This window comes from Sinocyclocheilus rhinocerous, unplaced genomic scaffold (genome assembly GCF_001515625.1).
Source record: "Sinocyclocheilus rhinocerous isolate Xijiao unplaced genomic scaffold, SAMN03320098_v1.1 scaffold2120, whole genome shotgun sequence".
Lineage (NCBI taxonomy): Eukaryota > Metazoa > Chordata > Actinopteri > Cypriniformes > Cyprinidae > Sinocyclocheilus > Sinocyclocheilus rhinocerous.
The window spans coordinates 527,614-554,887 of record NW_015630026.1 but is presented as its reverse complement, the minus strand read 5'-3'; the positions used below and the strand labels follow the sequence as shown (position 1 = coordinate 554,887).

The window sequence follows — 27,274 nt, the reverse complement described above, 5'->3', positions numbered from 1 at the left end:
ACTGCTGTGCCGTGTCTCTGGTGAGCATCAGAACTTTTCCAAGTGTCATTATTCCAGCGTTCCCATTCTCACTCTCCCACTTCAGAGTCTAAGAACTCCTCTACTCGCAGACGGAAAGCTCTCCGCTAGGAACACAAAGAGGCAGGGTAGAAAAAAAAAACTAGAGAGGGAAGGAAGAGGGGGAGGATGAGATTGTCTCTACACATCAGCCAACTGTCTTGACAAGATGTTGATTGAGCCAGTCTTGTCATTTCATTCCTGCAGGTCTCTTGGTATTTGGAGACGGTTATTGCTGCTGCTCTCCCTTCTCTCACTCTACTTTATCTACTTTCCGTGCCGCCTCTCTCTAATTCTCTCTCTCCTACAGCATGCACCAATCTCACTTTATCTCTCTCTTGCTTGCTCTCTGTTGCTTAGTGTACAGTATGATCTAAGATCTAGTATGCTTTTAAATCATTAGCGTTGTGCTCTTTGCATAAATGTGTGGGTAGCTGTATGCACCAACGCCCCCACAAAGATGGAGACATCTACAATCAGTCCGCCTCTGATGGGCCTTATTCACTGTGAGGAAAAATAAATAAAGACAATAAAGACAAATAAATAAATAAATAAACAACGCTTTTATATGCACTCTCATTTCATTCCTTTGGCTGTGAAGTCGGGGTAAACAACACTGAGAAAAAGCAACACTGTAAATATGGCAAGATGATTAAAAATCCATAAAGTCAATGAAAAGATCACATTTAAACGTGCCCCCCTTATTCGCCTTTGTTGATCTCTCTGCCCTGCACTCACTTTCAAAAAGCGATTGAAATGAAAACAAAGAAATCTAGCACTTATACTGAGCTATTGGGATGCTAGACTCAATGCCCTGGGGTGTCAATTAATTTAGTCTGGGGATTTGTGGCCTACACTTCCTAATTGAGCCCAGTGGAGGCCCCTGTGGCGTTCTGTGATAGGAGGAAGTGCGTTTCATAATTAATAAGTTTTTTTTTTCCTCATACTGTCTTTATTATTATTTTTTTTTAATGAGGAAGTGATGGTGTAAATGTATGCATCTCATTAGAGCAAAGAGGGCCATGCACTTTATTGGTCTAAATGCAGAGAAGAAAGGGAAAATAGCTGTAACCTCAGTTGTTAGTGGCATATTGAAGTCTGTGCATGCATGGGAGTATGTGTGTTGGAAAATAAAGAGAGATGGGTTCAATGAATACCTTGTTAGGGTTGTTCAATGTGTGTGCTTTTTTTACCGCTTAGAGGTTAATGTGGCACTGGCAGTTCTATTGAAGCTTTCTAATTTGATGTTTTTTTCCTTTTGCCTCGAAATAGAGACTGACCATGGCTGAGCGTTGTTTTTGAAGACCACCGGTTTGTTTGATGTATGAGAGATTTAATTTCTGTTCTATTACAATTTCCCTTTAGCTTCATTCTGCCTGTTTTGCTTCCTTTCTTGCGACACCTATGTGGTGGCAACTTCTATCCGCATCACGTAACAGTATACAATTAAACAAACAGCTCCTTCATCTCTCTGGGGAGGATGGCATCGGCTGAAACAATGAGCTGCCTCTTCGCCGGTGAAAGGGCTGACCCACGCTCACAGACGGCCTTCAAAACTGCCGTGATTAATCGATGTATGTGGTTTTCTCAGAAAAATCACCACATTTTGCATTTCCTTCCTCTATCAAGTTAAGGTGGTTGGGGGTTGGGTAGTTTAATTAAAGACCGAACTTTCTTGTTCATCAGATTAGCCTGGACTCAAAGTGTTCTTTTAACATGACTGATGACTAAAACCCTCCAGAACACAATATAACGGGTGGCGAAAGAGGATAGAAAAAGGATTGAAAAAATCTTACCTGCCTACCTCAATACATCCTGGCTTGCTTAGCGCAAAAGAGAAGAGGGAGAGAGGAAGGGGAGAAAAAAAAAAAAGTAATTTCCTGAAACTCCATTTCTTTGGTGGTGATTAGCAAAGAAGTGTAATTAGGCTAAAATGTGAAGTCAGGATTTTTTTTTTTTGTCTTTACGGATTGAACCACTTCCTCTTGAAAAATCTGGCCCTGATTAATGAATGAATGATTAATGAGAGAACTAATAAATCAATTAATTATTAAGCAAGCACTCTGAACAAGAGAAAAGGGAGGATGCGGATGAGGCAGAGATTGTGAACGTAGCCACACAGAAATCGTATGAAAAACCTTTAGCTGAGCATAACTGTGTTATCCAGACGACAAAGTATTTGTTTTAGCCAAAAAGTGACATTCTTAATGTTAGTTCTAGCCAAAAATGTGACATACGCACATTTGTTTTCACTGATTGGTGCCATCGTGTTTCAACAAGTTGTAACCCTGAAACGCAGAGGTGGCAAATCTTCCTTCCCCACTTCATCCCTCCTTCCAACTTCCTACACCCTCCCCAGTTAACTAGGACATTCTATCAATCTTTGATAATACTTGGCGTGGGCTGTGGCTGCGAGACCAGCGACGGGAGAGTCGAGGCAACACAGCATGGCGTGATGTATGAAATGTGGGCCGTGCCAGTAACAATGATATACTGTAGCGTTTTCCAGTCAAGTTTGACCTTTTTTCCTCCGCTGATATTAATCGCTGCAGCGCCAGAATACATGCCTGATCTATTTCTCCCCCAGGAACCCCGTGCACTTTACAGTGCCGCTCTGGCCTCTCCATGTCTTTGCTAAGCTTTCTTTATCTCTCTCCCTTCTTTCTTTCGCTAAGACTACCCCCCATCGGAGCGCACCTTCACACCAGGATGTGCCACCTGACTGTTATTTTATGATTGGATAGGTTTGTTGTGGCCTTTTAAAAATGTGACGTGCCCCTGTAAACCTTCAACTCCCCAGTGCACAAGACCCAGCTTAAACATAAGAGAACTTGCTTTGTGATAGCCAGAGATATAGATCTCTATGCTTTGGCTGTGGCATTATTAGCTGAGCATCTGAGCAAGAGGAATGGACACTGAGCTTTTGAAGAGAGTCTCCTGGGGGCTTTGGAACCGGGCAACCTACAGAAGAAGTCGAGAAAAAAGAGAAGGAGCCTCAAGGCTGTTTGGCAGGATTGTTCCTAGTTAATGTGATGGAAAATGCCAAGTCCCTCTCATGCTCTCTCTTTCTTCCTCTTTCCCTGTCCTCCTCCTTTTCACTATCTTCTTGTTGACTGGTGCTATGCTGCCAGTGTGGAATTGCAGATTTCCCCGGTCTCAATTGAGTGAAAAGGGCTTTGTCCCTCCATTTGGGGTGCATCTTTGACTAGAGTTTGGGACATATGGTCCCTGTGTGCTGGTCCTTGCCTAGCGCTGCTGAAGAATGCAGTGGGAGGGACACTTGACCTCCCCGCTCTTCTTTAACACCTAGTGTGCCTAACTCAGCTAGTGGCGTGATGAACTTAAACACTTCATTGTGTGTCTTCCTTTCGTTAGGGATTTTTTTCCCTCCTGTCGTAAGCTCTAAAAGTTAACTGACCATGGGAGGAGTGCCAATAACCGACCCACATGTGTTGCATCAGCCATGCTATGTTGAAAAACCTCCTTCTTCCTAGCCTTAAGCCCTGATCACACCTGGTATTAAGATCATTCTTAAGCAATCCAATCATGAGTGGTCAGCTGAGACACATTGCTGTTTACACCTGGTAACAACTTGCATCTAAAATGCAAAGAAAGAAAGAAAAAGATGTGGATAGATCATCAGTCAGTTATTTTCTTTCAAAGACAAACCTCAAAATGTTTATGGATCCTATTTACACCTGTCTTTAGCAATTTCCTGTTTCAAACGAATCTCCAAAAATAGATGTTAATACCAGGTAAACGTCATTCACTCTTTATCTATCCTAAAACAACTTGCACAATTTCTTATTTTGCATGCAAACTCCTTATTCTTTTATGCTTTAACACACACACACACACACTCTGTTTGGCTGGACAGTTAAGCAGACAGCAGTAATAGATGGACGCTGTCTGGTTGTGGCAATATCTCTGATGCCCAGGCCCATATTGGAATGTCTCAGTGTGTTTTCCTGTGATAAGGCTTTTAATTAAGTGTCTAACAAGGACGTCTGGGAGTGTCCATCGAAGGTACATGGCCACCTGTGTACAAGCCCATTATCCAGAGAGACAGAGGGAGAGAAAGAGAAGAAAGAGTGTGTGAGAGAACGAAAGATAGGCAAGAGCAGAGAAAGGCAGAAAGAGATGAACGAAGCCACACACACACATGAATACAGACTTTCCACTCTGTAGGAATCTAATTCCCTGTACGGTCATGACCAGGACACCAACGGATCCAAATCATGATTTACGCACCAGACGACATGACCGGTTTAAAGATTACATAAACAAAGCTTTATTAGCAGGTAAGGCTCAGTTTCTGGGCTAATTCATAGGCTGGTAAACAAGTGAGGTATGTGCTCTTAATTCATTACTCCTGTTCAACCGACACGGTGTTGATGCCGGAGCCCAACCTGGGTCTATTCTGCTCCACCATAGAAAGAAAAAAAAAACTCAAACCAAACACCTCATATTTAATACTGTTGGGCTGTACAGCTACTCTGGTCACTTTATTTTGTAGATAAAAATTATAAATTAAAAATATAAATTAATATTTATTATTTATAAATATAATGTATTCATTGAGTAATATGCTTTATATTAACTGACTTACATTATTTCTAATTGTTACATCAAATATATTAAATATAATATATAATCACACTACATAATTACACATTATTTGGGTATCTGTCTATCTATATACCTCAATTCAATTCAAATCAAAATGTTAAATGTTAAATCCATTTTCAATTCATTTCTGAAACTATGAGTTTCACAGATTCCCCGAGCCCTGGCTCCAGCCTCAGCACCATTTCAGTGGAAAAAGGGTACTTAAGGTGTCGCTATTGATCATTACAACATCTAGATAATCTGGAGATTGCTTGCCTGCAGCTCGGCAGTGTTCCAATGACGTCTTTACAGGATATGGGTTTGGATCTTAGGAAGCCCAAATCAATCTCTATAGATTCAGATATTTGGGAGAAAAAAAAGGATTGTACTATTTAGCTTTTCCACTCCAGCAGGTAAAGAGAAAAGGGGAGAAAAAAAGGATTGTACCATTTAGCTTTTCCACTCCAGCAGGTAAAGAGAAAAGAGGGGGAAAAAATCTGATCTGCAAGAGTGAATGAATGCATCCTCTACGTAACCTATTATAATTCAACAGACATAAAATTGTATATTTGTAAAATATATTTCTGTCTTCCCTAATGAATAACTTCACTCTCTGTGTTTTTTTGTTTTTTTTCGGGCAATCTGTTCCACCACCTCTTGTCCACTCTCATCCCTCCATCCGGAGAAACCACTCAATCTTCTTTCTTGAGGGAGGCTTCCTTTAAATCTTAATTAAAACCAACTCCAAAAGCCCATCTCCTCCCAGGGGCAAGCTTGAAATCAGCTTAGAACAATCAAGCTTACGGATTAGGTTCTTGAGGAAATAAGGAAAAGAAAAGGAAAGAGAGAGACACAACACAAAGAACAGAAAGATGAGGGAAAAGAGTTCCCCCACCCTTTCTCACTCAGGGTGGCGACTAGAGTCTGGTCTTGACCTATCAACCCCACTTTCTTGCAAGATTAAGCCGCTAGCGATGCTCCTAGAGAAGGTAAACAAAGGTTGGGAACAATGGCCACCAGGCGAGAACCTTATTGGATTTTAATTAAGCGCCATGAGAGAGTGTTAAAAAGGACTATGGGACGCAGAGGGGCTCCAGTGTTCACAATGCCATAGAGCACATTTCTCATGCTTCACAATTTACACTTTTTCTTTTAGCGCGACCCTTGCTCCTACTATCCACCTTTTCTTTTTCAGACAAAAAAAGCTCCTTAGCCTGTTTGCCCACTCGTTCACATTGTGAGAACAACAAACAGTCTTCACTCCCCTCTCCTTAGAGAACTATTCGTCACCCGCCTCGTTTCACCCCGATCCCAAGTTATCGCTCTTGGGCTCCCTCTCTCTCTCTCTCTCTCTCTCTCTCTTAACAAGGTGAAACAAGACTCGGTCCCCTGAGGAGGCAGCGCCAGTGATAAGGTTAAAATGGGCCGAAAAAATGGAGGCGATTATTTGATATTGGACAGATTGAATTATCTAGATTGAGAGTGCAAGAGAGGAGGGGATGGTGGTTTGGCTCCGAGAGCCAAAAGAAAGATAGTGTGAGGGAGAGAGGGAAAGAAAAGAAGAAGGCTGGACAGAATCATTTTTCTCCAGCATTGCCATTTGTGCCAATGAGGACCAGCCTGATATTAATGACCACTCAACTCCTGGCCAATGGAGGAGTTTTTACCTCTTAAGGGGCAGATTGTGAATGGCACAAAGTAGGCCGTTAATTTGACAGAGAGCAAGTTGGCCAATGGTAGATTTGCGAAGACTGAGAGAACTCTATACGAAAACTGAGAGATGTTCATTGGACCTGTTGGCTCCCTCTCTATCAGACCGACAAGGTTCTACAACTACTAATTATACTGCTTACTAATGAACATAGAAAAAGCTTTCTCTCAATGCCTCTAAAAAAAAAAAATCCAAATACACACAAACACCATGCGCCTGGCCAGAGACAGGCCATCATCACCTCAGCAGGCACCAAAAGAGAGCTGTTAATTGGTGTGAAAACACACACACTGACTTGTGTTATGGGTATTCGATGAAGCTGGCACTTGTAAACAGGATACACTGAATCACAGGGAGAGACAGAGACAAAAGGGAGAGCTGGAGAGGTTTTTTTGAGAGGAGAGACCCCACCTTCTACTAATATTTGTGAATTCTTTGCTTGGCTCTAAGGAACATGGCTAATGAGTTCGTCCCACTTTAAACTCTGGTGTTTTATAAAAATCAGTGATGGCAACAGACTCTCAGGATGCTTCCACCGACAAATAAGTACACTTCACACCTTCACACTGACATGCCCACAGTACAAACACCTTTGTGCAATATAAATTGAATATAAAAAGAAAAAACACCCTTTCTTTTTTCCCAACCGAGTTGAATCTGCTTTGCTTTTACACTTAAGTGAGCCCATTAATAACATTAGCAAAACAAAAGAGGTTTCGCACCAAGCTACTGCATCACACTGGGACAAAAGACTCAGCTTTAACAGAGCCTTTTAAGGTTCTGGCTGACAATTCAAGACTCTTTCACGGTGAGTTTGGACCATAGATTTCTCAGATGCCTGGTAAACGAGCGAAAGCTTGCAGCGTAAGGACTGTTACAGGGCTAATCACTAGCATGGATGATCGCTGAACCTCCCTGTGGCTCTGTTGAAAGGGGGCTTGGGTTGGCCTCTTTGCTCTCTGTTACTGATCATCCTGCTTAAGTAGCTTGTGATTGAGGGGGTCCATTAGAAGCCTATCCATCACCTCCTCTCAACAAGCTGAGTGAAAAAGTGAAGACATCAGACACACCCCTGCACCAGTTTCTACACTTAACAAATGTCCACATTAATCAGAATACTGTCAAGACTTGTTAACCTTTTTTATCAAATAAATAGCTACAATTCCAAAATCTAACTGACTCTTCGTTAAACTCTGGCCATCTTGATTACTGCTGCTAACTTACACATGTACACAAACTTTGTAGAACATCACTTTTTCCAAACTGGAAAATTCAGTGAATTTGCAGTAATATGTGCTCATAAAGTGGTAAACCAATTACTTAATTGACAGATTTTAGGAACTATAACATTGCAAAACCTTTATTTTATTTTTTTTTTGCCATTTTTATTTAAAGAAGCTCAAATTACAAAGAAAAACCTAGACAATCAGAATTGAGGCAAATACTTCTTACAATCAGCTTAAAGGAAAACCCTCATTTGATCATGATTACAACTGATAACATCAGTGTAAGTGAACAGCACACATTTACTGCTGTACTGTGAACTCTCAAGTTACTATTGTACTTCAACGACCTGAATCAATATGTAAAACTGTGTTAAAAGAAAGACTGTAAATTAGTAACATGAATTTACCTTGGAGCAAATAGCAATGTTCTTATTGATAATCTATGTGTACTTCACCAGATTCATTTTAACAATTGCAAACAGAAAAAATACCCCTTTTTTCTGTGGTTCTATGGTACCGTATACTTTCTGGGTTATCTTGTGGATCTATAAGTGACCCAGCAAGAACATTTAATGATTTTCTGTAATATTTCATTCAAAACCATCCAAAACATGCCTACTCTCTATAAACTTCCATTAGAAAAAAGCACAAGCTTTTAAGACAAAAAGGTGTATGGCAACATACTTAGGTAAAATTGGTCAGTATGTTTTCAAGGCTGGACTTAGCGAAGGGTCAATTAGACTACATTACATGTTCTATATTAATGTGCCAAACTGATACAGCCATAAACAGCCGACAGTTAGGGTAATGAACCATATTATTTGAAAAAGAAAAACAGTTTATTCTGGTTAATGTAGCTAATAAAATGAACTACTTATTGAACAGTGATGTCTTCATTATTTTTCTGTTTAAATACTTTTTAAAAGCATACTTTTTTTGCTTTATTTGGCCATGCTAGTAGTACAAAGCTCAAAAGGAAATACTCCCTTAAAAAAGCTCCCACAAATTCCTCTGCCTGTGAAATCCCTTCATATCTAAACAAGCTTTCTCAAAGCTGCAGCTCCACCAAAACTCAGCAAAACATTGACTTTGGAAGCAAGATGTCAGTATCATATGTGACCCTGGACCACAAAACCAGTCATATGGGTCAATTTTTTGAAATTGGGATTTATACATCATCTGAAAGTTGAATAAATAAGCTTTCCATTGATGTATGGTTTGTTAGGACAGGACAATATTTTGCCGAGATACAACTATTTGAATATCTGGAATCTGAGGGTGCAAAAAAATCAAAATCAAATTGCCTTTAAAGTTGTCCTAATGAAGTTCTTAGCAATGCATATTACTAATCAAAAATTAAGTTTTGATATATTTACGGTAGGAAATTTACAAAATATCTTCATGGAACATGATCTTTACTTAATATCCTAATGATTTTTGGCATAAAAGAAAAATCTATAATTTTGACCCATACAATGTTTTTTTGGCTATTGCTAAAAATATACCCAAGCGACTTAAGACTGGTTTTGTGGTCCAGGGTCACATATGACAACCTTTCACATTTGTTCCGTTTTCTAGAGGGCTTCATAAATCATCACTAAATCTCCTCGCAGTGGGATGCAGCTCATAGAGAAAGCTGAACCCGTATCTTCAGGCAGGAGAGTATCTCGCTTCGCCTGCTGCTGTAAGTGAGAAGAACCTAGAGAAGTGCGGTCCCAAGCAGGAACACGCTCCTCATTCTCTCACCTGCTCTGAGGTGGCCCTGTTTGGGAATGCTTGAAACCAAGCAGCCTGCTGCGTACAAAGCCAGCCTGGAGCCCAGAGCTGGAAGACCCGCTGTGTCCTCCAATACCAATGGCATCTTTTTCTCAGCATACTGGTGAGGCTGTTTTTGTCACACCTCGGTAACATACACAATCCATTCGAGAAGAAAGCAAAAAACAAGTGGCTTGAGGTAAAGTACCAAGCAGTTTGCATTAGCATCAGACCTTTTATTCCTGTTTTCTTATTCTATGCTCCACACATGAGCCAGCCCATACTTCCTTGCCTGCTTGATGGCTTTTCTTATTTATGTAATTGTCCTATTATGCTTTTTCATTTATACAAGTAACACATAAAGATGGCAAGGAAATGTTCTTCTCTGAAAAAAAGGATGACAACACAGGGTACAAATATTGCTCTAGATCACACTGCATAATGGATACCTCGCTAGCAAAGCTGCTTAGCATGATATATTTTAGATCATGTTGGTACCACTAGCCAAATGTTGCTGGTGAACAGCATGGCTATATATACCACCATCACAGAAACTCATGCTAGCCTAAGCAGATCTTTTCAGCCGAGCAGAGTGAAGTATTGTGGGACTGTGGAGCCTGTTTCATTCTAATCTGCATAATAGGCATATTTATGCATGCAACCACATAAAAAGTGTCACTTTGTGAGGCGGCTTGGTAAAGTTCTAAAAAGCTCAGCTAATGTAAGCATCGGATCACGTTTTTAGACTTCATCTGTCCATACAGACTCATTATTCACTCCAAGAGACATTATGTTTAGCAAGCAACTTCTCTTTCCCTTTGTCTCTCTTTGTTTCTTGTTCTCTTTGTCTTCGATCTCACTCCCTCCCTCTCCTATTTATCTCTGTCCTTATCTGTGACTGACAAGCACCCCACACCAGTGTTTACAGCAAGCCAGAACCAGGGAGATAATTTTAAATGTAAACAGCCAATATCCTGCGCAACAACGCTGAGGAAGCTCTTTTCAATGTGTATCGTGTACCTGTCCCTGTGTGTGTGTGTGTGTGTGTGTGAACTTCCTCTTCAACTCCGCAGAGAACTGCAGGGTTTGGACGCCTCGCCCAGACAATAGTCACAGGCCATTAGAGATTTCTCTGTCTTTCTCTGTGCAGGGTTCGGTGCTGTAATCCTTTACAGCCCTCCCACAGCAGTAGAGCGGCTGGAATGCATCAATCAGGAAGGTCCAGGGGCACTGCCTGACATTACCTCATCGTCTGAAAGAGGCTGTGTATCAAATTCAACCCATCAACACTACCCCTTTTCATCCACCCAGCTCTAGCCAACCTGTGCATTCAAAGCTTGTCTGCTTTGTTACGGCTTCATCATTGCCCCCAGGTGTCTCCAAATGCCCTATCCAGTCTCCTGTGTCAGACAGTCACTTTTCATCTGGTATGTCTTTGTTACTCTGTTTCCTACTTTTAAACTGGGAGAACAGATGAAGGGGTTCCTTCACACCAGTACAAGGGTATCCATTACCTTCAGAGCTAAGATGCTGGAAGTTAATCTGTTTGACCCCCCTCTTTTCCTCTCTTCCCTTTCTGCCTTGGCACACCACTTTGTCAAGCCGCATGGACTCCTGAGCCTTCCACACCTTGGCTAAATGGTTCTCTCGCTTTCTTTGCTGCCATCCTTTCTACCTTCTAAATCATTTGATCGCCCCTTCTATTTTCCAAAGGCACTGGCTTGTTTCAGATAACTTTGGATCGCTCTATAAAATTACCATGCTTGGACACATGAGTGACGGCGGAAAGCTTGTTTGACGCGCCTTGACTGACACCCCTCACTTGATAGCAAATTGGCCAGCTTTTCCCTCGACCTCCCACTGTGGCGTTCAAAGCCATGCCGTAATATCCCAGCAATCAAGAACAAGAAAGACGGTGGGGAGAGAAAAGGAAAGACATACATGCTTTTCTCAATTTCTTGCCCAGCTCTCTGAAAACTAAACAGAGATGCCTTTCAACCCTGGTGTGGTGGGGGAGGTTGAGTGAGGTCTTCTCTCCGGTGTGGAGTATTATGGTTAACGGTCGAGCTCACAATCCCAATATTTGCGTGCACATTCCACTGGGGTTTCCAGAGAAGAAGAACAAACTATTTGGTTAAGGGATGTGAGTGTGTGTGCGACGAGAGAGAGACAGAGAAAGAGAGAAAGAGTGAGAAAATGAGCTCACAAATAGCTGATAATGACGGTCTTCCTGTCTGCATGACAGTCTTTATGCTAAAGGCTCAAGTGCTGAGCTGAGATCTGTTGTTTAATATGATGCTATCTCATAATGGAAGCAGGTATAAGATCCTATGCTGATACAGAATCTAGACAGCGTTAGCGGAACTGAAATCAGTGCCCTACTAGTGCATGGATATCAAAGACTATATTACTATAATTACTATATCAGTATGAAATACTCCATAATATTCTGTTTGTAGATAAAACAGGACAGATAAACTAACCGAAAAGCTTTACTGCACACATCTAAAAGTGGCAGAACCTTTTTTTACGTAATTTATGAGCTCAAAAAATTTTACCAAATAAAAACTGGCCTTCACATTGTGACATTGTGTTAAAACCTAAAATGACTTTGACACCACTGTACTGGATCGCATGAAATGCTTTGAACTGAATATCAGGGGCAAAGTTTGATCCTAAAGCATCGCACACAATATTACATTCAGACTGTGGCTTTCTTGAGAGCTTTTCTGTCTCTCTCAGGCACACAATGTCTTCTGTGATGGAGTAATCGTTAATTAAGCAGTCAGGCTTTGACTAATCACCCTACAAAGGGCATGCAGCTTTAACCACGAGACACTCATCTCAGCTGCCCCTATGGCACACCCTTCAGCTGTGTGTGTGTGTGTGTGTGTGTGTGTGCGAGAGAAACAATCAATTACTTCTAGCTGTCGGTCCATCTGAACATCTATGACTCACCAATGAATGTATGCATGAATCCATAAGTACAACAAACCCCACAACAGATAATAAAGGAACATAATGTCGAATCTCGCTCAATGATTTGCAGTACAGCATTTTTCCCCAAACGTAAACACACAAAAAATCTGATATTCAATAAATAAACAGACAGATAAAATTAATGAACAGTTTTCATAGCAGAATTAGATTTTTTTCCACCACAGAAAACATCCTCTCTTATCAGGGCCATCTTTAAGACCGGGCTTAGGGATCTCGGCCCGAGAGGATAATATGAGCCCAGATATTGCAGCAACATGGAAGATAAATTTCAATTTACTGTTGCTTTCTGTGTCACAGCAGGATATATGAAATTTTGCCTTGGAGGACTGGAGGTGATAGTAAAATAGGAGCCGATGTGCGCTCTACCAAATCCCAGCTCATTCTACACACGCCTGTGTCAAAACACTTCCTTGCTACTGTTCGTACCAAATTGTGATACATTTCCCCCAGTAACGAGTGACACTTTTCGCATTTTGGGAGAAAAAATGCAAGCAAAGTGCTTCTAAAAATAGGAAATGAGTGTTTGAAATTGTGTCTCTTTCCTTAGGCATTGTTTTAATGATTTTCTCCAAATTAACTCAGGCTGCTGAGCCTCACCCCTTTGTGATCAGGGAGTAACGTCAGCAGTAAACACCCTCTTTTTTTTCACTGTATGCAAATATCTGTGATTATCTGACCCTACTGCCTACTGTATCTCATCATCAGAATGAACACACTCCCCTAAAAAACAACAACATTGTTGACAGGAATCCCAAGGGATGTGGATACAGAAGATACAATTCCGCTCTAAGAGTCACTCTCGGCCTTGGAAAACAAACTGTCCGTTTTAATGTAACTGAAGACCTCCGATGACATCATTGCCCTCTTTCATTTTCTCCTCTAGAGGAAGAAGTCAGCACAATTCCTCTTTGTCCACTCACTCGCCTTTCCGCCCAAGGAAGATGAGGTGAGGATGTGGGTGGACGGAGATGAGGCATGAGGAAGAGAGGGGCTGAAAAAACAATGGAGATGGAGGAGATGGCCTTGTCCCAGAGCGAGGAACAACTGGCCACCTCTTCTCTGGGCTCTGCCATTAGGCATGCAAGCTGGAGACACTGACAGCTGATAACAAAAGCCCCCCTGACGCAATGCCAAGTTCTTTATCTGTGTGCTCCTGCATGGGCAAGCTGATTACAGCCTTTCCCTCCAAAACCTTCTCATTTGCTTTCTCTATTCCACTAATTCTCCTCAATATTTGCCTGTGTGTGCGCGTCTGTTTGGGGGGTGGAAAGCTGCAGAAAACTTGGGTGAGACCCCAGGGTCGCTGTCTTATGTCTGTGAACAATACGGCTGTGTGTAGCATGTCTCGGGCAGAAAACAGAGAGAGCCATTGTTTCAAGACCCCCATAACCTAACAGCTGTATGTGTCATCAGGAGCACGGTTTGAACGTTATGACGGGCAAATGAGGCCGCGGGAAATATGGAAAACAAGGATTTGTGGCCTTTTCTCCACAGGAGGTATTGGAAAGGTTAATTTACAGATTTTTGTTTACTTGCAATCAGGGTTTTCCTTTTTTTACTATATGGAGAAGCTATAGCATTATCCTTATCCCCTTAGTCCTATTCACAAACTTGAATGTCATTCTCAACATCAGTCCCAGCAACACATATAAAATTTGTACGCTAGAATGTTGTCTGGGGAGAAAATCTCGCGATTTGCTCTCTGCTGTAAACAAAACTGACCTTTATGTTGAATTTGTCTCTGAGCGCCAACCTCTCCCTGTAAAAGAGCCCAGAGCACTCAACAGCTCGCAGCCAGTCCATCTTGCTCCGGTCTGCAGAGTGCAAGCAAATCAAAGCAGGCCAAAACTCATCCATATCTATGCCATACGAGCATCTCCTAAATAATGCAGCAGTCTTCCTGCACCAGACAGATTCTGCTGCATCGGCGCTATTGTGCATCGTGTGTGTCACACACTTACTCTCTCTAACTCAAACGCACACACTCATCACTGAACTTGCTCGCTTCCAACTTTTCTACTCCTTTTCAATAAGGAAAAACAGGTGAAATATGGAAGCCCATTTCTGCCTCACAGTTAAAAGAAAATTGACTTGCAATGGGATTTCACATTTGCAACTATATATCTATCAGTTGTCACTTTATTTCTTATAATTGTGACTTTGTATGTCACAAAGTGACTATTTATTATTTTAAACTTTTTCTTACATTGAATCAGAAACTGGTTTCCACAGAAAGGAGTAAGCAAGTGAAGTAAGAGGAGAAGAGAAAGAATGACACTAATTCTCTGTATTATTATGTCAACATTTTATGGTCTTCATTTATGGTATTATTATGGCAACATTTTATGGTCGATCATTACAGTGGACACATAACCTCATATTACACACCTTTACATTAAGCCTCTTAACAATACACACACATACATAAAAAACAGTAATTTTCAATCCCAATACGGTCTCCTAAGACATTCAGCTCATGCATAATACAGAAAGCTCCTATAACAAACCCAGAGAGCCACATGTCCAGAAATACCACCATTCAACCCCACTCAATCTCAGCGCCCAGCAGTCCTCACCACTAATGGGAGGCCCCGTGTGCGGGTCAAACTATCTGTCCCTCTAATGGAGCCAGCTAAGACATCAAGTCTGCAGATCCGCAAAGCTGTTTGTTGGAGTGTTTACATGTGTGTGGCTGAGTCTGAAACCGAAGCCAGCAGCCTTGCTGCCCAGTCAGTCAATTACTTAACAGACAGCAGTTGAAGGCACCAGCTAAAGAAACTGGTTTCAGACAGGCTTCCCAACCACCTGGAAGGGAAACAGGTCAATTTAGCTCAAAGGGAATTATTTAAGATTTTATAGAGAATTTGGACAGAATCACTGTTTTACGGCTGATCACTGAGTCGGCCAGCGATTCATTGAATGAGCCGTATCACATTGACTCTGCAATGGATAGTAATATCCAAAATATTGTGAAAACACTATTAATTAGCACAGCAACAAGATCGGCAGTTTAAGACTAACTTGTAAGCACAAAACACAAGATACTTCTCTTTTCAATATAAATAAGACTTTTTTGGATAAATCTAAGACAATATAAACTAATCTAACGCATAAACACACACACTCACACATTTACACAAGTTGCCGGACGAGAGAAAGTGAGGAAATAATGAGTTTAAGAGAATGAAAATGCTCGGGAGTCTTGCCGAGCTCTGAGCTCTCTCCCTGGACAGCACGCCAAGTATGCATAACCTTTATTTAATTATATGTAAGTGTGAACTCGTGAAATGCACCAGTTCAGCTAGAATCTGGAGGTTGTACTTGCGTTGCCTTTGTGTTAAGGGATTCCCTTTTGTTGTCATCCTTGCAGAAAGGGGTTTCCCAAGGTTGCTGATTGGCTGGAAGTTCAGTAGTCATTGAAGTGACGTCTTGGATGTTGGCTGACGAATGGTGCGGAGTCAGTGGGCTGGTTGAAGTTTTGAGGCGGGCACAGTCGCAGTTGGACTTTGCGGCAAAACTTAACTCAGAACACAAAACTCTCAACGAAAAGAAACTAAAGTAAAAGAAAGAAGTTTGATGAAACTAGATGGCGTTTCTCTTCATGGTTTTGGAGGAGCAGCTGGCATGTAAGCCAGAGCATGATCAATGTGCGCTAAAAAGCAGCGGCAAAAAGGAGTGGCGAAAAAGCATGACTAAAAGCAATGGCAAAAGCCGAAAAGGCAAATAGCATAATTTGACGGTGTCCTGAGTTTTTAAACCGGGCTGTTGGACACATCCCAAATGGTGTCTTGACCAATTAGACATTGTCTTAGCTCGGGGTGTTGCTATGTTTCTCCTCCCAATACATAAATCAACATGTTGTCTTATCAGTCACATGGTCCGAAATGTATAATTTGGACATGATTTCTATAACAAGAATATAATACATTTTACAAAGTATTGATTGATAGAAACGTTTAAAGCATTCATTTTCAAACTCATACATACCCAACATGAATATAAACCTATAAACTATTCAATAGTTATTCAAAAGATATACACAACGAGAGATTAGTACATGACAGTCAAATGTGTGGGTTACATACATAATATGGAGTTATTCATAGAAATGATCAGTTGCTCATAAGTCCTTTTAGCATCATTTAGGTGCATATATCTGCAAAAGACAGTATCTCTGTCATTCTGTGAACGTGAGGATGTGCTTTGTGAGGAACAAAAGGTCAAAAGGTCTAGAAGGAGCCTGGTCTTTGTCCTGGGTGAGGGAAACCACACAACGCAGTCTCTACTAATGGTTTCCCTTATGTGATGGTCATGATGTTGTCTCATCAATCATTAATCTTGGGTTTCTTGCCCCAAATTTGACAATCTCATTCCTGAGTTGGGATTATCAATAAGTGTTCTTTTGTGTTAATGTTGCAAGCTGTTCTGTGAAAGAGTTGGTTGGTTAGGCTTGCTTCAGACTGGCTGGTGCTAGGGTATCGTGGACAGATTTATGACATTGTCTTGTCCTGGGCTTCTTTGTGGAATTTGGCTCTTTGGGTTGTTTTAACACCAATCTGATCGAATCTTAAATTGTCTGATTCTCTCTGATACCCTACACACCATTATGATGCCTAATGGTCTAGAACAAATCTGAGTCAGCCTTAGACATAACTAAGAAAGTACTTAATGATAGTAATTATTATTTGTATAGAGACAGAATCATGTTAAAACAAATGGATATTTACATAGACCGTGGGTTACCACAGACAGCACAAATGCATAATATGTGCAGATTTTTGAAGGCAGGATGTTACACAACTATTATGTTTAATGTCTTGATGCATACTAAGTCAATACATTCAATTGTCCACCTTGCTGATACTGAGGCTCAACACTACAAAGCAGGAAAGAAAGTAAGTATGGAACGAAAGTGTGCGTTAGGAAACAAAATGATAAAAAAAAATTTAAATAAAAATGCACAAAGGGATAGTCAGTTATGCATTTCTTTTGCTCTTTACAAGGCAAAAGGACTAGGGAGGAAGGAAGCAGTAGGCGAAAGTCTTATGATCTTAACACGCTTCCTTTGAACGCTGCCTTATGGGACCAAAGGTTTAAAAAAAAAGCACAGTGCTGGAGATTACTTGGAATACCGATGGCACAGTGCAACAGAATTCCACTGGGAGACTGAGGGACATTCCGAGAAAGCAAATTATGGCTGGGAGAAAGAAGCGGCTGAGCTTTGGTAAGGGCATGCACATGAATATCTGGCACTAGGGGCTGGTCTCTTTAAGACTCTGTCATGTTCTCTGCTTCAAACCCTGCTCTTTGCTACTAGTTCTGAGTCATAACATAAAATGCACACATAACACTGATCCATATTTCATCATAGTGAATTCATGTGAACCTACATGTGTGTGACGAAGTGTTTTTGAATGCATGTGATGTTTCTTTAGATGTAGTGAAATCTTGAGACACTCTGAAATCGTGTGTGTGTGTGTGTGTGTGTGTGTGTGCGTGTGCGAGAGAGAGAGAGTGAGAGAAAGACAGACAGAGAAGACAAACAAGAGGGAGACCAAGAGATAAAGGAGATGTGTGTTTGCACCTGCGTTCGGGTGTCTGGGTGAGTGTGTAAGGAAGCATGTGTGTTTACGTGAACCAGGACAATCTTTCTCTCTCTGCGCTATCTATCTATGAGCCATTATTCAGAGAGGGAGCTGGTGAGTCAGATGTGAGCTGCTGGTGGTTTTTCAGAGTGTGGCGTGCTGCTTGTATAGATGTCAGGTGAGATGAGTGGTTCAGGCCGTCCGGGAGCCTCTCTGCTCCTTCCAAAGCAGCTGCCACCAGTCTGTCAAAGAATTGCTCTGCTACATCCTATTCTTCCCTCTCCCCCCTCCTTCTGTCTTACTTACACACCCACTTAATAATGAGAAAAACATCTAGAGTGCAGCCAGGGTCATATTTTCCCCCTAAATGAGTTACAAAGTCCACATGAAAAGCTCAATAGCCAACAAATGTGTTCCCCTGAAATGCGTTAGAAAGTCCACATAAAAGCCAATAGTCAACAAATAGCTGTTATAAAGGAAAATTGATAACATATCCTCAGATAAACCTCTGTTATTGTGCTTAACTGAAGCATACTCTACATTTATGCTATGATTATTACATATTTAGAACCTATTTGCAAACCAGGCAGGCATTTTATTAACATTTCCGCCTATATTTTCCCTCTAAGTTTGTGATGGTGCTAGGCATTTAGATTTAACATTTAAATTTAATTACCGCCTCCATCCTTGTCAATACGGCAGCCTCATTTATCAAAGAGACAGACAGAAAGCGCAGCTTAACCGCCAATAAACATTTGTTTTTAATTCTTTTACTGGAGCGCCGACCGAAAGCGCTTTGCCTCGCTTGCGGTTACGCCGTTAATTGGGAGAAGAAACACTTTTGGATCTGAGGGGGCCGGGGGATTTTGAAGCCTTTATCTAGAGCTGAATCAAAGCCGGCGTTAATAATACACCCAATGAATAAAATATTTGTTAAAAGGCGTGGAAACAACAGACGCACAGTAAAAATAGGCCAGGCTCGAGGATGCTGTACTACTCCGCAAATGAATCAACCTCTCTCACAGCATACAGAATATGCAAAATGTAGCGCCGCCTTTGGTGTGAAATAAACAGCGCAAATTTGAATACGGTGCCCGACAACTACTTAGGAGTGTACAAAGAGTACTGAGCTTTTAAATGCAACACTGTAGAAAACAATACTCATAGATTGTGCAGAGAGAGACATGTTTTCTTTTATGTTTTCATGTTTGAAAATAACTCAAATTGCATGTTGTTGTGCAATAACAAGTTTACACACATTTCACTTTGCACAATGTCACTCTGCAGTAGTGATGAGAATAACTACAGTACTTTTACAGTACATACTTTCTAGGAAATAAACATTTGGAGGGGAATGTTAATCTTATTGCACTGCCAAATAATGAAATAATTCCAGATTTTAACAGAATAATAAAAAAAATAAATGCATTTGAATGACTTGTGTGACAGACGTCATCTTACCCTAAATCTTTACAACTTATTTACAACGTACACTGATTTGCAGAAGCTAAGTCTGAATATAACACAATAACAGTTCTTGCTTCATTTGAGTAGGGCAGTGGTTCTGACAAGAACAGTTTAGCCAGATTGATTCAGTATCCGCTAGCATTGATTTTGATTCACTATAAACAACCGGCTCATAAGAGTCATTTGTTCTGAAATTAAACAACAACGGTCACGCTGAATGTTTGTCATTCACAAAAAAGAGCCGACTCATACGAGTCATTCGTTCGGGATCATGCTGTACTGTTGGCGATATATGTTTGTGAGTCACTAAAACGGACCTGTTCATAAGACTCGTTCTGTAAGAATTCGGACTACATTGATCTCAATTTATGTTTATGAGTCACCAAAAAGAACCTGTTCATGAGAGTCATTCGTTCGGGAGTCGGACTGCACTCATCGCACTGAGTATAGTACGGTGTTCCGTCGGCGTGAAAAAGCATGTTCGAGAATCCTTAATGGAATCCTCTAAATCCATAAAAATCATTCGATTTCGGTCTTTTTAAAGAGTGGAAACAGTTCCCCGCTCCCAACCCTACTCTGCAGCGTCTCTGTCAGAAACAAAGAGGCAGCGCACTGAGTGCAGCAAGCTATATCCAGCTCATTCATACTCGCAACATATCGGGATAGCGAGAGATGCCCGCGTCCACACTACTACATAAAGTACAAAATAATGAATAAATCAACACTGCGACGAGCATAATCTTTCAGATCGCGCGCATTCCCGGCTCCCCTTAGACTTTATCGAGAAATGTCGCACCTCTGCCCGGCACCATTTATATTTATTTAATGCTGTTAAATTATTCTGTTTGAGAGAAGAGATTGTGCCTTCCTGATGGCGTTGGTTGTGAAATTATTAAGAGGTGTTTCTTCTGTTTTGGAGACTGTGATCAGCACTTCTCTTATGCAGTAGACCTCAGTCTGTGGCTTTTAACACACTTTTCCAAACCCTCAGAAGGGTGTTAGCTGATAGCCATTATCATGGTCACACCTGGTTCATCTTTCTTCAGTTTTTCCCTTTCTAAGTCTGCTGTCTGGATGATCTCACTAAATGGGGCACTGGACAACATCCTCAAGTATGTCATGTACATTAGGCTATAGCCTCCAGTCCAGTATGCATATAATGCATGATTAGTCAGAAACGCAGCCACTTGTTCCATGTACTGATGCTCTCGCGATTGCATCAAACAACAACAACAACAAAAAGTTCCCAAAGCACATCTATTCAATCCTTAACACATACATACACACACACACACACACACCATATTTAAGAGGTCAAGTTTTCCGTGTGCCAGAGTAGCCTATTTCTTCATATCCTCACAAAAGGGGAAAAACTAAAGTTTACAAAAATAAATGCACCAAATACCAAAAAAACTATGGCACTCATGTTTCGGACATGTACCATCATTTATTAGGCCCTACCTTGCAGAAATATGCAAATACATATATTTCAGTAGCTATTATATGTTATGTAGCTACCACATGATACCATCACTGTACCTCGGCACTGCCACAGTACTTTTCTGTAGGGGCACAGTGAGCAGTATATCAACATCAGCTGCATTATGCTGGAGTACACGCCTGTATTGGACAAGTTTAATTTCCAAATTAGCCTTGTTTGCATTTGGCGCAGTGCCACTCGCCCAATATATCGGCAGGGTCTTACTAGGACCTCATATGTCACAAAATGCAATTATGACACACCTAAAAACCACTGCGTTAACTTCAAAACGGGGCGCGCTGAACGATCGGTAATCGCGCTATGATTAGGCTAATACACAAACATCCGATTCTATCATTAGAATAGTTACTGAACTAAAACAAAACGTCTTACCTGTTCCTAAAAGGCACAATGCGATGTAAAACGTCAACATCTTTCCGGAGTCTTCAACACTTGTCCTGCAGTCTAGACTGAAAGTGTGCGCACGAAAGCTCCGGCTGGACTGAATGTGGAAGCTGGTCCTCGCCCACCTCTTGAATTGGGTAAAAAATTAAAAACACAGCAGATTATGTTAACCTCAGCTCTGAGAAGCTGGAAGTCTCTACTGCCATCTGAACACAGTCTAAGCATCAATGCCGGTTGTCTCTTTAAAGTTTACAACTTTCTCTCGATCGTTCCCGTGTTCAGTTAATATTTCCCAACAAAATTCTGTTCAAATGAAGTTGCTTCAATGCGCAGGTCTTGAATCAATCCAAGTACTTGGAGTAAATCCTCTGTATAGGGGTCATAGAAAAAAAATCTCCGTTTCTCTTGATCAGCGGGGCTTCGCTCGTCGGTGCAACTGAGCACGTTTCAGCACCACAAGCTCTATAGCGCACATAAACGCCTCCTCTTGCGCACAGTTCCCTCCGTACTGCTCTGTTCGCTCCTCACTCTGCTGTAATGCAGCGGCAAGGCTGACTGTCGTACTACTGACTGGATGTTGGCTCGATGAATAAAACAGGCGCTTTTTTCCACTGGGGAACATCGAGTTTGAGAATGAAGTAATTCTCAGTCCACAGGGACTGCCGTTGGCCTACGCCCCCGGGTCCTGCGATTGGTTAAGGGTTTAAACTATAGGGGGGTGATAACAGTTGGGGGTGTTTGGTCCTTAAACAGAAGGGGGTGCTTGGTTATGCGCGCCTGTGAATGAATAAACTGCTGGGGAAAGTAAACAGGTGTGTCCCGGAGCAAACAGAGTCTACCGAACAGATGATCTTAATGGGGTTTCTTTGACTCAATACACATGCGATGTGATTACACTGATATCAATTAAAGTTATTTATCAATGTATGGTCGGATACGGTCTACAAGCCCCTTATAAATCGACATGCACAGCATGGAAGATTTTCAAGATTAATTAAAGATTAACTAAATAGATTTGTTTATTAATTATAAGCATATATATATATATATATATATATATATATATATATATAATGTCATCAAACTACCCATTAAACCACAAAGCTGGCAAAATGAGCATAGTTACAAAATAAGATTACTTTTATTTTCCAAGGTAAAATATGTAACCATGCCTTAATTCAAGTGCTGGTTGAATGGTCTCAAAACGAAAATATTCACGTGCTGTTTGCTACAGTGGTTGGTTGGTTGGTTAAACACATGAGTCAGCTGCAAATACCCAAATAAACTGCAGGAGAAAGAACCCATGGGGGCTTTTTCTTGACGTGTCGATCAAATATGCGTTTTGTTTTTCTTTGTATATTTACAATCAAACAAACAAAAAATACCTTGAAATACAGTCTGACATAAATAACTTTACTATCAGCTCAGGACATGTATTGCTATGTCAGAATAATATTGTAATACTGGTCACTCCGATTTTGTGTCATTAAGCCTAATCCCCAGTGGGCGCGATGTTGCAAAATAAGTAATTTCGACTGCAAAATAAATAAATGCAAAAATAAACACAACATACATAATAATCAGCGCTATTTACTTAGAAGAGCAGTTTCACAGTGAAAAATCTGTACCTCCCTATGTGATAAAGTACATAACGTAGATAAAGTACGTAAAAGAGGCGACATGTTACTGCGACAAAGCGTTCTCCAGCGCTTGGTGTTTTCATCAGCGTCGGATTCGTTCACTCGTTTTTGTTCGTTTCTTTCAAGGTAGTGTGTTTACTTTCAGAACTGTCTATTTTAATACATTACATTCATATATGTTATTATATGTAAATGTTCACACTCGTGCTTTTGAAATTTTGTTGGCTGACTCTGTATAGTGAATGAGTGATTCGGACACAGCGAATCGTTCAGATCTCTTGTGTGAACCGATTCATTGTCAACACTCAAACGATTCATTCCTGCATCAGATGTTTGAGGTGGCGTTACGTTTGTTGCCATAAATGTTGCCAACTCCGATATCAATACAGCCGACGAGTTGATTGGGATAGCAGTGAAATCAACTGTATTCACACTGGTTAAAAGGTACGCAATTGTTTTTATTTTATTTACTACTTTCACGCTGCATTGGAAATGATTACCAGCGCACAGATTGCAGGCCAACTTGTTGATACACAGTTTTAAAAGTACCTCTTAATATTCCACCTTGTTATGTCTCACGAAAAAAAAAAAACGCTGGGACTTTTTAGAAATCGAGTCAAAGAGAGAGAGAGAGAGCTGTAAAAGCATGGGGATGGTTTTGGTCTCCACCCTGTTAAGATTTATTATAGGTGAGGGGATCAAATGTGAGACTGCCGCTCACAAACACATGCTGATGAGAGAAACAGCTTGCTGGAGGCGCAGATGATGGGATTCCTGTGAGTTGAAAGAAACGAGGCTGAGTAAAGGGGCAATAGATGATCTCTGAACAACAGGGGCTCACACCTGCTGAGAGAGCAAAGTAAACACCAACAACTACTGCGTGAAGTTTACCAAGTCTTGACAGGGTGTGAGCCAGACATGTAAAGTAACTGCTACTTTCATTGGTTGAAAGCAGTCGAGGTTGATGTATCTCCTTAGTAGCCCTCTAACTTGAATATACAGTAATTTATTTTGTAACCTCACATTGAGGGTGCTGTAACCCACCATAGGCCTGTGAATACTTAAATAATTAATGTACTTATAAGAGGGGGTTTTAGACTGTAGATTTATTAATAATGGATACAGTTTGATATTTACTAAACTGTTCTGTGTTGGGGGGAGAAGGAGACAGTTAAGATGTCGTTTGCATGGTAATTGTAAAGAAAGTCATAAATAAAGCATGAGGTGAAGTTATATGGAAATGCGACTCCCCAGGAAATTAGAATATTTTAACAAAATATTATCTCGGGCCCATTTGACCCGGGGTCAATTAGAAAAGAAACGTCAGCGTCGACGAGGACGCGAGGCTGAAATTAACATTGAAGCTTTTCCTCTCCTGCCTAATTTGCAAGGCTGATGCAAAGTTGAGCTGAAACAAGTATATTGTCGTGAGATTGTGGTTTAATTTGACAAGGCGCTAAAAAGTCGATTCCGATCTCGCTCTGACAGACAACAAACACAGCTTTCTGGGCATTTGTCTTGAAGACAAACTCCATTCCCTCTATGGAGAACATTTTCTTGCTGATGTGGACAAACTGTTATTGTGCTGTCGCACAAAGGTTAAAATGTCTTTCCGTCAGTCTTAAAATGGTCTCCTCTACATCCCTTAAGTAAATATTGTATCACTTAAAGGTCAGCATTCCTTCTAAATGTATAAATCAGAGCTGCTTTATGTCTATTTCATCCAAATGTCACAGGATATATGCTATTAATAGTCTTGGGCATATAATAATGTCAGTCTTGAGTTTGTCAAATGTCTCGTTTTATCAACCAGTATGACTCTGCAGTGTAAATTAAGTGAAGACGTGTAGAATTCTGTTGTCAGCATGAAATGAAAATGGACTCTTTCTTTCATCAAAATGTAATTAATTTGCTTCATCTCTGAAATAACTTTCCATATTTTGTGATATAACCATTCTTTTTACTTAACCACTTCCCTCCAACCTGTTATATAATATATTAGTGTTATTTTAGTGTCATTGTTATGCTGTTATAGTTTTTAAAATCACATTTTAAATGGGTTTTTATTTTTATATTTTCTGTTTTAGGTTAAGTTTAAGTTATTTTGTTTGGATGTGTTTTTGTCATTTTTATTAGATGATTTTTATTATTAAAATTATACAGTTTTCATTAAGTTTTAATTTTCATTTTTTTTGGTTTATTTAGTTTTAGTTATTTTAGTACTTCAACTTAACTCAATTAAAATGAAAAATGTTGCCTTGGCAACTAGTTTATTTTAATTTATTTTAGCCTATTTTATTTCAAGTAGTTTAGTTTTCCAGTGGTCATCGGATGTCATGTTTTACTTGGAAAGGTCACATTCAAGAAGCAAATTTCATTTCATGTTGACTTAGTTAAAACTCTTCCTCAAGTTTCTCCACTTTTAAACGTAGTGCACGGCCAGCATATTTTCATCATTAAAAACATCATGCATCAGTTCAGAGTTTGCTGAGCGGTGCACAGTCTGCTACGGTCAAAGTTCCCCTCTCTTTACATCAACCATATGGGGACATTACAACAGCTCTTACTATAATTGTGTTATTGAGTACAGCCTTGATCTGTGTCAACCATAACTCTGAGTACTGCTACACAGCAATAACTCTTTATGTCTCTATATGCCAGCATCTCATGCATTCCACCAATTATTGTGAATATCATGCATTTCGGTTGAGATGCATACTAGCACTGCTTTAAACTTGACCTTTCTGTGAAGCCATCTTTGTTCTGCTATAACTACAGATACCATCATGAAAAGAACAGTCAACAACATGTCCTTCATCTCAATATCAAAATACCAGGCTGGCCATTATTGAAAGCAGAGTTGGCTGAAATGAAAGTACCTCAGGGGGAGTTCAGGAGGTATATGGTTGCTCAAGGGTCAAGGGTATGGCCTTTTGCTGGTCCACAGGCTGCTGAAAAAGGCTGTGTTATGGAAACAGGAGTGTGATAAACGCTGCTTCGTTCCATGTGCCATGCCCTTTATTGTGTGATATGGTATTCTTAGACAGGGACAGGTTTCTTTAGTCAGGTTTAAAGTTACAGAGAATATCAAGTGCCTGTGTGATATGGAATCATTTGTATATGACCCTGCTTTGGAGGCTTTGCCATTAAGATTGCAGTTTCCGAATGCAAAATGTTCTTTGTTCACTTAAATTACTCTATTTGTGTTTGGTTGTTGCTTAATTGTATAGTTTCAATCCTAGGAAAATGCCTGCATATTGTCAATTCAGAATCTTCTATTTTTTATTTTGTTTCACGATTTGTTCAGTCTGGGCTAATGAGTCAGCCCAGACTGAACAATCTGATCAATAATAGCACATTCTCATTCTCCGTGTCTGCTTGTTTGTTTCCAATTGATTAAAGTTGATTTGAGGATGTCTGCAAGAACCTAGCATTCACCTAGGAAATGTTTAGCTTTAAATTCTTAGCAAGTGTCTCCTTTCTATAGCAGCCCACAGTAAAAATGCACAATAAGGTAGCAGAGAGTGCAATATACCAGTCTAAGCAAAGAGATTGAATGGGTAGGTAGTTACAGATCACTAGGCTAAAAGAGTATTTTCTCATCCATGTCGATTTTGAATGAGGTCAGACTGGGTGACAGTATCAGGCCTTGGGTTATGTCAAGGTTGGATAAGGCCAAGTTTTCGGATGATGGCCACCATGTTTCAAAGTGGGCCATAAAGTGAGTGTGGATGGTGGATGAGTTGGGAAAGGAAGCCAAAAGGATGCAGACAAAAATTATCCACCTACTATCACAGATGTTTACTGACAGACTGGAAAGAAATTGTCCTAAAAGGTGTCACACCAATGCACTCCTTGTGTTTTTGTCTGAAAGAATATACACTGATGCATAGTTTTTTTGTTGTTCTGTTAACAGATACTTTGCATATGTTTTATTTTAGTTAAACCACATTCTTAGAAATGAAGGTGCTTTATTGGCATCTATGATTCCATGAAGAACTTTTAACATCAATGGAATCTTTTAATTGCTCAAAATGTTCTTTATAGTGGAAAAAGGTTAAATTTTCATGGTTCTTTTAAGAACTGCTTGTGGAAAGGCGTTTTGGGAAACCCAAAAAGGCTCTTCTATTGCATCATGGTGAAAAGCCCCTTTAAAGGGGTCATATGATGCTGCTAAAAAGAACATTATTTTGTGTAATGAAATGTGTTTATGTGGTTTAAAGTTAAAAAAACACATTATTTTCCACATACTGTACATTATTGTTTCTCCTCTATGCCCCGCCTTTTTGAAACGCGTCGATTTTTACAAAGCTCATCGATCTGAAAAAGCGAGGTGTGCT

General features: G+C 40.4%; 1 protein-coding gene and 1 long non-coding RNA gene across 2 annotated transcripts in view; one reads left to right on the top strand and one right to left on the bottom strand.

Moving 5' to 3' along the window:
- LOC107739776 (kin of IRRE-like protein 3) overlaps nt 1-21,905 on the bottom strand; it is a 44,649-nt gene extending 22,744 nt beyond the window's left edge. The window contains exon 1 of the mRNA XM_016551980.1: nt 21,283-21,905. Within this exon, the coding sequence (XP_016407466.1) occupies nt 21,283-21,322 (40 nt within the window). The 5' untranslated portion in view covers nt 21,323-21,905. The remainder of the gene's footprint in view (nt 1-21,282) is intronic.
- Nucleotides 21,906-23,227: 1,322 nt separating this feature from the next.
- Nucleotides 23,228-27,274, top strand: part of LOC107739788 (uncharacterized) — a 49,046-nt gene continuing 44,999 nt past the window's right edge. The window contains exon 1 of the long non-coding RNA XR_001640030.1: nt 23,228-23,378. This is a non-coding gene — a long non-coding RNA (uncharacterized LOC107739788). The remainder of the gene's footprint in view (nt 23,379-27,274) is intronic.